The sequence below is a fragment of the Podarcis liolepis genome, assembly GCF_965112155.1.
Source record: "Podarcis liolepis genome assembly, chromosome: 12".
Lineage (NCBI taxonomy): Eukaryota > Metazoa > Chordata > Lepidosauria > Squamata > Lacertidae > Podarcis > Podarcis liolepis.
The window spans coordinates 22,740,884-22,752,905 of NC_139563.1; the positions used below are offsets into that span (position 1 = coordinate 22,740,884).

Sequence of the window (12,022 nt, forward strand, 5' to 3'; positions counted from 1 at the left end):
AAACTTTGGGAATGCTCTGCTTTCTATGAAACTGTGATCCCCAGTAAAGGATACATCATGACCTCAAGTGCTAGGGACATAGACATCAAAGGCTTTTTATACAGTGCTGTTAGCCCACCCTGCCAGTCTAACATGTGCTAAAATCAACCAATATGGTATCTTAGAATAAAAACAAAATTAGTACATATAGAATATGTATTTGGAAGAATCTGAAAGAACTGCCTGGATTTCTGAGTGGTTGTAGAAACTTGTTTTTATTATGTGTAATCATATATTTTACCCGTGCTTATCCCTTGGCTCCATTTCTCTCCCCTTCCCTTTGTCTTTTTTTTAGATTGGAAGCCCCTTGGGGTATAATCTTTATAAAGCACCATGTATATGAATGGTGCTATAGGATAACTAAATAGTAGTAGTAGTAGTAGTAGTAGTAGTAGTAGTAGTAACAACAACAACAACAACAACAACAACAGTCTCAAGCTTCTACACTTAATAAGAATAAGAAGCTCTTAAGAATAAAAGTACCTTGATCCTTTCTCTCTACCACCTCCTTTACTGACTGAAGTCCGTCCTGGAGATTCTGGCTTCTCCTTCTCCTCGATTGAGCTATAGAAATTACAAAGTAATTTCCCATTTCTCCTTGACTACTACAAGGCATAGGCATTCTTAGGGTGTTGTGCACACATTGCATAGAGGGCAGTGGCAGTGATGTTAAAAACCTCCAGGTTATCCTCAGACAAAACCAAAGGCAAAATAAAAAGTATATGGTTCATTGTGGAACACTAACACTAATACTAACAAAGAGACTGAAAATGGAGAGTAGTGCCCACTGGTGGAGGAAGAGGGGTGTGGGGGGAGTGCACCCCCCCCGCAGCATGATCCCGGTGGGGTGCCATCGCGGCTGCCCCCTGCCTGCGCTGGGCGCCACGCCCCCACAGGCAGCGCACCACTCCCCCAGGATGCACACCACACCCGTGGGACGCACGGCAGCCACACCCCCGCCTGCTCACCGGGGGCAGTCCGCCCCCCCCCCCCCCGTGCTGGAGCATGAAGCTCTGCCACTGGTAGCACCTTCATAAGGAATGCATTCAAGGTTGCCAGCTGCTGATAAATTAGCATGCTGGTTAATAAAATGCTTCTTCCCTGCATTTAACCTTATCCTCCCCCCCATCTCTTAAATACCAAGCAAGGAAGCAAGCAAGCAAATAAACAAAAACAGAAAAAGCATTAACTTATTACCAATTACAATAGCAGAATAAATACTTATTTACAATGAACAGGATCCAGGCTAATTTAGTTGCACTTAGGTCCTACTGAAATCAATATAAAAAGTTATTAATGATGAACAAGTTCATTGATTTAAATGGGAGCTATTACATTGATTTCTGTGCAAAACAGTGCAACATTATACATGTCTGCTCAGTAGTAAACTCCACTAAGTTCAATGGGATTTATTTCCAGGTAAGAGAGTATGGAACCTGTGGCCCTTCTAGGGTTGCTGACCTACAACTCCCATCATCCCTAACTGTTGACCATGCTTGCTAGGGCTGATGGGAGTCCATTGTTATCTAGAAAGCCACAGATCTGCCACCCCTGTTGTACAGGATTGTGACCTTAGATTGGATCCAACCCTTTTAATTCACTGGACATTTTAAATCAAATATAAAAATTAGAAGACTGGCTTTTTACACCCGGAGAGAAGCATATAGTCAGTAGCAATCAAAACCAGATGTTACTGACAATAAGGAACAGAGATAAAGTTTTTCATGCTTGAATGCAGATCTGCACTGGGGGAAATATACATGACTGTTGATGGCATTGTTATTTCACACTTCTTTCATTATAATGTATATTATTGTATATAAACCATGTTGTGCAGTTGTCTTAAGCGATTACATTAGATGCAGGAAATCAAAAGGACTATATCTGCGGAATCAAGAATTCATGAAGGGAGCCACAGGGTTTGTGAAATATTTGTTGGGGGGTTGGATGTCATATATATTTTGTCCTTATAACATTTGGGTTGGTAGATCTCGCTTATACTGTTGCATGCAATTTATAAGGGTTTCCTCTGCTTAGCACAGATTTTGGATAAATGGTGTTTAAATGTTGTATGATTAGTTTCAGTCCTTTAAAACTGCAGACTGCCCTGCATGCCTTGGCAGGAAGGTGGTATATAAATGCAATGAGTGAATGAATTGAATGAATTTTCAAATTTTACTTCCTCGTTCTGGTTTCAAATGCTGAGCAGGGAGATGCATATTTGGTTGGTCTAAACATACCCATTTTCACCTAATTCAGAACAGTTTTCATCAAGTTTAGAATTACACCCAGAGGGAAACTGTGATTCCAAAGCTCAAATACATACCTAGCTCTTTCTCTACTAATTTTTCTGTTAGTACTACTGCTGGAGGTTGTAACTCGGCTGCTGCTAAGAAAATCTTGTGGTGATTTTTCATCTGTTGCAACAGGAGGAGCTGTGAGTTCACTGGAACAATAAAGGATGCTATGCTGTTGCTGCACACCATAATATCAGACAAATAAGTATTTTGCCCACATAACAGAATAAAATGTAATCTGTACAAAAAAGTAGAAGTACGTATCACACGGGGAGCGAAGGAGTATGCCTGAAGACAGGGATGCCTACCCTTTTTCAGTCAATGGGCCACACGCCTGCTGTAGATATGGCCAAAATGGCCAACAGCCACTCCTTTACACAGATGTGCATGTGCACACAAACCCTCGCCACATTTACAGCACATGTACAGACCACACACACATCGCAGGCAAGTATGCACACTACATTTAGACGGCCCCTTCAAAGGTGCCAATTCTAAGGAGCCCAGATCTTTTCAGCCTCCCCCAAAATATTTTGGGGAGCCCTGCCCAAAAAATTGACTATGCTGATCCTCCCCAGCCTGCTCCATCACCGTCATGTGAGAGCACATGTAAGACGCCTCCCTCTGTCCCAGGGCACCCTCCTTCCTCTCCACCCCTCTGCGTCTTCAGCCTAGCGCTAGCACCCCACGAGCCCCTGCCATGGAGGGGACTTGGCTACTGGCACCTGCTGGCATCTGGGCGGGGAGAGGAGATGTAACTGGTCATGAAAAATGAAGGAGTATTCCTTCCTGAGCTCTAAGCCCTATTTGCAACAGTTGCTATTGCAAGAAGGCCCCGGAGCACAGGAAAGAGGGAGTGGTGCTGGATAGAAGGAGAAGAAGCATCTTTCAAAGTAAATCAATTTAGAGGCACCCAATTTTTGGGTTGCTGAACAAATGCGGGGGTGTCACCTGGGGACCCCTCAAGAGAAGAGATTTTTTGTTTGTTTTAAAAGCAAAATTATTGGGGGTTACAAAAACACTCTTGGCAGTCAGGTCCAGCACACAGGCTAGGCAACCCCTATCCTAAGAACAGTCTAGGTGGTGTGTCAGCAGGAAAAAGCCTGTTGATGTACATGGGACTGGACTGAGGATCCCTCAAAGAGGGATGCAACTAGAGGCACTCCTTTCTTGTCATGGTTTCTTCACTTTTTTTCCTTTTTGGGTTGTGTGTTTTCCTTCTTATCTTTTCTACTTCCTGTTCCTATTTTCAGTCTTTCCTGGAACATTTTCTTTTGTTTGCAAGATGGTTTCAACTTAAACTGCAGGTGTTGAGAAAGTTGCTTTAAAAAACCCAATGCACAACAACACTTTGGCTAAAATGTGATGTTATTACAAATGTTCAGTAAGATAGGGGGGCAATCTTCAATACAACTGGCTGAGTATAGTGATGGAAAAATGAAATCTAAGTCACTCCATAAGTGCCAGGCCAGGATTGATGCATACTTAAATAAATAAATAAATTTCTATGCTGCCTTTCATCTGAGGATTGCAGGTTGGCTCACAATATAAAAATAGTAGAGAGCTGGTGGTTGCAGACACTGCTAATGACAGGAAAGAAGCTTCTGCCTAACTGGTTGGGTTGAATATTGTGCAAGAGGCTACTAAGGGTTTGGTACATGTCTGGTGCCCCCACCCCAAGGCTATGGTCATCTCATTTGATGGAACTAGAATGGCGTACTCTTCAGTGGCTGATGGTTAAGGTGCTGCAGTTGGTAATTGAATAATTTTAAACCTGGATCTAAGAATGCAAATGTCATGAATATTATTGTACAACATAAGGGTGTGCACATGTCCCCAGTTCAACCTTTGGCTTCTCCAGTTATAAAAGAATCAGGTAGCAGGTGATAAGACCTCTGCCTGAGATGCTGGAGAGATGCTGTCTGCCAGAGTAAACAAAACTGGGCTAGATGAGCAAATAGCCTGAACTGATATAAAAGACAGCTTCCTAAATTCCTAAATTAAAAGTGATAAAACCAAAATTATCCACAAATTGTAGATACTCTTCTGTGAGTGCAAAGGCTCTTGATCCAGATAGGTTTGCTAATGGAAGAGGAAGGAAGGGGATGTTTGCTGATTTTCCCTCCCTACAAAACCCCCTGCAAACATCTCCCAGAAATCTTTTTTGCAAGGTCCTCAATCTCGTGTAACATGCAATACGTGTCAGAGTAGTGTTTAACAGACTCACAGTTCTGGTGTTTTAGAATTTACTAAGATTATAGCACGGCGATCATTAAGCTGCTGAGCACTGAGTTCCTCCAGTGACAGTAGTTTTACACCTGGTTTTACCTATGTAGGAGGATTAGAATGAAGCACAAGATGTAATTCAACGTAGGTTTCAAGGAAACTCAACTGTCTCTAGGTGAGCCACCAAAACGGTTAATCTTGCCCGGCTGCTCAGAGCAGCAGAGGATTGGCTTGGGAGTGTGCAGACAGACGGGCTCCTAGCCACTCCAAGCCAGAGGGGGCCAACCTAACAAACCCCTAGGTAAGACCCTGACTGGAGCAGGCATAGCAGACTTTAGGGTTTGTAAGCTCTAATTTATATTTTAATAGAACCCTAAGACCCACCAAGGTCAGAGCTAGAATGGGTATCAGTCCTGGAGTGGGTGTTTCTCAGCATACTGCCATGAATGGGCTGCCAACCAAGACTGACTGCCTCATGCATCCCCTCCCTGTGCTGTCATTTGAGCTGCAATTGGCTGGAAGTTGTCATTTTTTTATGCCTTACTGCATTGCAACTTGCCAGCCCATCAGCTAATGGAAGTATGATGGGTTGTTTCATGTATGTGAAGTCTTAGCTCGCAAATTATTTGAGGCATTAGTGATACACAGGGTTTATAAATAGAGCAAGAAGACAGGCAGTAGCCCTCTGAAGATTTTAACATACTTAAAGTAAACTTACCTGTCCAAAGTCATAGAACCCATCTGTTATTATGTTGCTGGATGTTAAAAAACCCATTTGGCTATATTTCTGTGGAAGGTTGTGATCAAGTATTTTATCCAAAGCTGCATCACTGAAGTTGTTTTTGCGCCCAATGGACAGGTTAATTTCTTCAAGGATATCTAAAGCACTGTTCCAGAAACAGAAGTACACAATAAAAAGAGTTATTTGTACTCTAACCCATTAAAAAAAATCTTATTCTACTATAATATAATGCCTATTAATATCTGATCTGATCTAGCCTGATCTGTTATGGCAAAGAGACTCATTCTGCAATTAGTTATGTCTGTTTTAGTTCTCTGTATAGTAGAACTAAGCCTTTTCTAGTCCTCTGTAGAGTAAGACCACTGTATAACAGTTACAGTGGTGCAAAACTGTGCCTGAATAAGCTGTGAAATAATTTATCTCAATCAGAATTTAAGAAATTAAAAATACATCTCTATGTACAATAGTGAAATTCTCAGAGCAGGGATCCTTATGTAGTCAAAACAGCATTACCTGTACACATGGAGGTGGTTATCAGGAGGCTTGCAAAACTGCCAAGGTTTGTAGAAGTAAAAAAAAATATTCAGGAGAAAAAAACTTCTGTGGGTGTGAAAGAGGGGGGATATGCAGGCAGAATGAAAAACCATTAAGACTGAGCATGTTCAGGCACATAATGCTGGTTGCTGGTAGGAGGGAAATGTAAACTAAGGGAAGTGAGAATGTAATGGAGTATCCTGAAGAAGGCCATGGACAGCTGAATAGAACCCTGAACAGGAGCATTATACACACATGTAAATTCTTGATTACAAGTTGTGCAGTCACCATTAACAGTCACTTTGGGATTCCTACTACTCACCCTAGCCTGGTCATTGCAGCAGCGGTTGGATCATCAGCTGCACAAACCATAACAGCCCAACAGGCATTTCTTCGGACTTCATCATGTTTAGAATATAGGAGCTTAATAAGAGGCTCAAGTCCTCCTGAGTTCCGTAACTAAAAAAGAAAAAAAGATATATTGCTTGCTTGTCAAAGGATACATTCAGTAGGAATATTGTCAGCACTTGGCAACACTCTAGGCTGAAAAATGAAGGTTATGTCTGCACTGTGTTTGCTTCTCAGAACAAACTGAAGCAGAATAAATCCACCACCAGTACTGTATTAATTGTGTCAAGAGCATGCTGAAGAATACACTTGCAATAAAACACCAGTCCCTGGTGAGGCTCCATTGATATCCCTCAAATGAAGAAACCAGAGATTGAACATGGGATCTTCTGTATACAAAAGCATATGCTTCAATATGAAGCTATTACCCCACCTCTAGTTTGCTTCATTCATACCCCACCCCCAAACTTGCATAGTGCACCATGGTAAAATTTCCCTGCACAAATTTTATATACTGTAACAAAGACAGCACATACTTGGTTCCTACTTTTTATATAAGAACCACAAACTAGATCTTTTCTAGGAAGCATAATAAATGCACTGATTCAAGAAAGCCGCACAAAACAAAAGATACCAGAGTTCCCCCCCATCATGATTTTCAAAGCGGATTCTGCATTGCATGTACCTCACCTCAGTCCTGGCATCAGCATCACAACCAACTGCAGCGACGGTAAGAGCTGCTCGGCTTTGCACTATGCTGTTGGTGGAATGCAGTGGTTCTACAATTGCCGTCATAATACCATGGCTCTGGATGCTGAGACGCAGAGGCTCCTGGGTGGCCAGGTTGGTGAGAACAGTAGCAGCACTTGCAACGACCCCATCTCTCTTAGAACTCAGAAGGTTGATCAGTGGCTCAATACCATCAGCTTCCGCCACTGCACTAGAACAGGGGATAAAAAGGGGACATCCCCAAATCTATCTTAATTTTTAAGCTGAGGAAAGAAAGCATCCTTAATGTGTCCCTTTATAAGTCATCTCTATTGCTTATGCTATCATTCCAAAACCAGCGCAGATGTTCATGTGTATTGAGGCTGAAACATTTACAGCACATACACACGTTTCCTTAGATGTCCAATTGAGCCCAAGTAAGTGGGCACAGGATGCGCCATTTCCATTTCTAATCCTACCCTTTCTTCAGCCTGAACTTACCTATCAGTAGTGCAATCTAAGCAGAGGAATTCTTTTTGCATGCATGCATATTATTATTTTTGTAAAGAACATACGCCATATGCCCAACTGAGTATCATTTCATAGTCATTTTATAGTAGGCTCATCTGTTTGTTAAACAAAACTTGGCAGAAGTGTTAGCACAGGAAATATACAGATGGAAATCTCAGTTGTCCATGTGCTCTGCTATTTATATCCTTGCTGTTAAGCACCAACCTCTACATGTTTACTCTGAATTAAGCCATAGAAAGTGTGCTTAGGACTACAGTCTTACAGGGAAGGCCTGGTAATTTTTAGTCAGAGGTAAGGATCACTGAACACAATGGATTGGAGCCATAGGGCACAATTCTATACTAAGCTTAAGGGTGGGTGGGTGGCTGGGTGGGTGGCTGAGCCGCCATAGGATGTTTCACTTTCTGTGGGTGAAGAGGGGAGGTTCACAGGCAGAGACCTCTGCAGTGCAACAGCTGTTACTCTATTGGCTGGTGGTGCTTCAAAGGCAGTACGGCCATAAACAAGGCATTCTGGGGATGGATCGGGGCAAGACTCAGATGTACTGAATTCAAAGCCCCCTTGTTCCTCTGACATGGCCCTGAAAGGGGCAAAAAGCACACCAGCTCTGGATCTTATTTTCTCAATTGGGGGGAGGTATTAGAAGACCCAGTTGGTGTGTGTGGAAATTCCACCCTACAACTTCTGCCCTGGCCATTGTGAACCATCAGAGCTTAGGAAGTAGCAGTTTCTCCATTTTAGGTTTGCTCTGTTAATGAAATTTTAATCTTCATCCATCAAAGGAAAAAACAGTCACTGGTCCAAGGTAGCTATTAATATTCCCCCATTTCAAATCAAGTAAATTTGTTAAATTTGCTTTTAACACTTTTATCTGACTCTAACTCAAAGGAGTTCAGAATTTGATTTCCAAGTTTAGAGAGTCAGGCCCGCTTAGCTTCAACAGCTGAATTACCCATGTCCTTCATTCAGACCAGTCCCTGAGAAACATGGTTCCAGCTAAAGAATCTCAAGCAGAAGAATGCACTGTGCATACAATATGGTATGTGAGAATCTCTGCCTTCTGTCAACAGAAATGCCTCAATTATGAACAATTTAATATCTGTGCTTACTTTCATAAATGTTTTTGATGGCATGTAATAGTAGTAAAAACAACAACTTTATTATTTGTACCCTGCCCATTGGACTGGGTTGCCCCAGCCACTCTGAAACATAATAAAACTTCAAAAATTAAAAACTTCCCTACACAGTGCTGCCTTCAGATGTCTTCTAAAGGTTGCATAATTACTTATCACCTTGTAAACATTTAGAAAATTATTTCCCTTTCATATTAAGCTTAGTGATTAAGTTTTGATAGCTAGCATTTTTATTCTACTGTGTGATCATTTTATTGTAAGTTCATGATTAAATGCTTTGTTTTATATCCTACAATAATTTATCTCCTGAATCACTGCCAACAAAATCCAAATGAATCTTGGGGGCAAGGATAAAATTTAACATGCTGCCACCATGATAGTATGAATCACTAAATACTAATATTTTATTCAGTGTATTCTGAAGGCCTAAGGCCAGGCTATAGGACAAAACATTTTTTGATTCTGGATCTGGTTAAAAGATCCTGATGTTTCTTCTAAAAAGGTACAACTGTATACCTTAACTAGGGAATAAGTCCCACTGAACACAGTGGGGTTTACTTGCAAGTAAATGTGCACTGGACTGCAATGTTAAATATTAATCCAAGTAATTAGGCAGTCTATTGAAAGATGGATACAATCTGTTGGAAATTCCCAAAGAACCAACACAGGAAATAAATTAAATGGGGTTTAGAAGCAAATACAGTATTTAGCATAAAAATAAAAGAAAGTGACAAAACAGTGGCTTTAACCTTGTTCTAGCTAGCAACACCCCCTTTCTGGATTGTAGGAAGAACAGGGATGAAAAATCTGTAGTCTAAGGTCCATTTCACAGTCAGTCTTAAGCTTTAGGCAAAACACATGCCCTAGGCTACAATTCTTCAAGGGCATGAAAGTTTAAAAGGCAGAAAATAATGAAAAGTCTTCACAGATCCACACTTAACCCAACCAATGACAACAAATAAAAGACAAGTTCAGCTATACCTTAAATAAGAAAATACTTTCTTGAGTGGAGGCGGAAAAGAATTTCCACTTATAATGTGGACTCATTAGAAGTCTGTGAGTCATAGTGACTTTAGAAGGCACGATTCTGAAAAGAACCAGTAGTCCATCTCAGATGAATTTTGACTACGTTGGCCAGCAGAGGCTTTCTAGGATAGGGATATTTCCCAGTTCTATGTGGAGATGGCAGGTGTTGAACCTAAGACCTTCTGCATACAGAACATGTGCTCCACCACTCAATTACATCCTCTATTTTTAGGATGCCCATACTCATGCTGATGCAATGAGGACTCATATTTTAAAGATCCAAGGTCCTGATCCTGCATATTTGGAAATATGGAAACAGGATATGACTGTTTCTTTTTCACAACTCTTTGGTAGTCCCACCTATAAGAATATGGTCCTGTGGGAACATGAGATGTACCATAGTTGGGTCAGAATAGTGGGATCTTCTAGAAGCTTGATGGGTCTTTTTCTTCTAGCTTTAATGAAAATTAAAATTTAGTCTTTTGAACCTCCCAATCTTCAGAGTCCTACAAAATTAAAGGAGGGATTCTGTGCCCAGTGTTTTGAGCCAAAAGTATAACTTGGCATTCTTTTGTACAAAGACAAGGAGCAAATATGTCCCACAGCAGCTGGTATGTGGCTGCTGCTGCTGCTGCTTAACACCTTATACCGCTTTAAAATGTGTTTGTGGGAGGGGTGGGGTGTTATTGGTTTGTGGGTTTTTTGTTCTTGTTTTTATCATGTATTTTTTGTTTTTATATTGTGCACTGCCCTGAGATCTACAGATGAAGGGTGGTGTGCAAATTTTACTACTACTACTACTACTACTACTACTACTACTTCCAACTATATTACTTTGCTCTAACCATAACAGATACCTACTACTCAGGATACCACTTCATGCATCTGATGAAGTAAACTGTAATCCACAACAATTTATGCCGTAATAAATGTATTTGTCTTTAGGGTGTCATTATTGTTGCTGTGAGAGACTAACATAGCTTATCCCTCTGGGATATTGGCGTACGCATTGTGTTAAGTTCTGCAGGCCGTCACTAGGGGTCAGTGTTAAGTCACACATTACTACAAGAGAGGCGAGCTAGTAGTTTATTCCAGACCTCAAGCACAGAAGGACAGTAAGTTTATGGGGGAAACATGACATTATATAAAAAAATCTCAAATTATCTTTTAAAAACAAGGTTCAGTAGAATATTCACAATTTAGATACAAACTCAACAAGAATGTTGTCTGCAGCAGCATTATCGCTGTTTTATCTGATTCAACAAACCATATGCCACTTGTAGTCCTACTTGTGGGGGAAGAGTTTCATTTGCTGTTTGGTGGTTGCACTTGGCTGATGCTACTCATAAAGCACTTCCTGAAATCTCGAATGATGTTTGAGGCATTTCTGATGAACGCAGAGTTTATATTTGCATTTTGGTACAAGGGGACAGCTTATGGCTGTGTGCTCAATAAATGCTGAAGGTCTGAAATGAAATTGATAGCCTGTAGCTAAGGCTGAAGTAGAAGAGTTTGTATTACACCATTGATACCATCCAGTCTAATGACTTGATGATTCTTACACCAACAGGAATATCTTGTAAGAAACTGTCACGAAAACTTCTTCTGGTATGTCTTTGTTCTTCTGATAAAGTGGCATTTCTGTAAGTCCTCTTCCATTCTACATGTGCAAACAGCATGGGATTCCCAATAATTATGGTGATGTGGCTATTTTAGCTGTTGCATTCAAATAAAAGACAGTCCTCAGATCAATGGGACACCAAAAGATGACAGAATTTCATTTGTTTTGAAATAATTTCCGCTATGTTCGATCTGTGATAAACTGCTCATATAAACAGATATATCCAGAATTGTCTTTACTAATTCTTGGCAAATTAAAGTCAGCTTTCTGTGACATTTTCCAGTAATGATTTCTGATATGAAGTTTGGAATTTTAAGCCTGGAAAAACTAGGTAGGCTCCCATAAATGAGTTATGTGGGCATACTGAAGGTTGCACATGGTTCAGCTTATCAATTTGTGTTAGCCACTGAGCACAGCAATACTAAATATCGTGAATACAAATACAGTGAATTCAACTTGGCACAACATATTGTTGCATGCAACCCCAATCTCCAAGCAGTGCGATAGTCCACAGGTTTCAGGTGCTTATCTAGGATTTGTGTTTCCTTTTGAGATAAGGCACAGTTGCCATACGTCCAAAATTTCCTGGACATAGCCAGTATTCAGCCCTTGTAAACAGCGTCCAAGCGGAAATTGCTGAAATGTCTGCGAAAATCCAGATGTATGGTAGCCCATGTCGTAGTGTTGTTTTTGGTGATTGTCATTTAAAATAGCTCAAAAACCTCGGGTTCTTGCAATTTTGCCAAAAAAAGCTCCAAAACTTTGGTGTTTTTCTGTTATATGGTTTATTTACACAAAAGTACAAACTGAGGCTACG

General features: G+C 40.8%; 2 protein-coding genes across 20 annotated transcripts in view; one reads left to right on the plus strand and one right to left on the minus strand.

The window, feature by feature from the left end:
* Positions 1-12,022, plus strand: part of PIP4K2A (phosphatidylinositol-5-phosphate 4-kinase type 2 alpha) — a 181,618-nt gene that overhangs the window by 36,329 nt on the left and 133,267 nt on the right. The window lies entirely within an intron of this gene.
* The window catches only part of ARMC3 (armadillo repeat containing 3), a 60,952-nt gene that overhangs the window by 7,770 nt on the left and 41,160 nt on the right, over positions 1-12,022 (minus strand). For 14 of the 15 annotated variants that reach the window (XM_083467431.1, XM_083467434.1, XM_083467444.1 and 11 more), the window contains 6 exons: positions 6,877-7,126; positions 6,161-6,297; positions 5,281-5,449; positions 4,564-4,664; positions 2,366-2,485; positions 523-603 (listed from right to left, as the gene is read on the minus strand). In XM_083467431.1, the coding sequence (XP_083323557.1) occupies positions 523-603; positions 2,366-2,485; positions 4,564-4,664; positions 5,281-5,449; positions 6,161-6,297; positions 6,877-7,126 (858 nt within the window). The remainder of the gene's footprint in view (positions 1-522; positions 604-2,365; positions 2,486-4,563; positions 4,665-5,280; positions 5,450-6,160; positions 6,298-6,876; positions 7,127-12,022) is intronic. The other variant, XM_083467435.1, reaches the window with a different exon arrangement.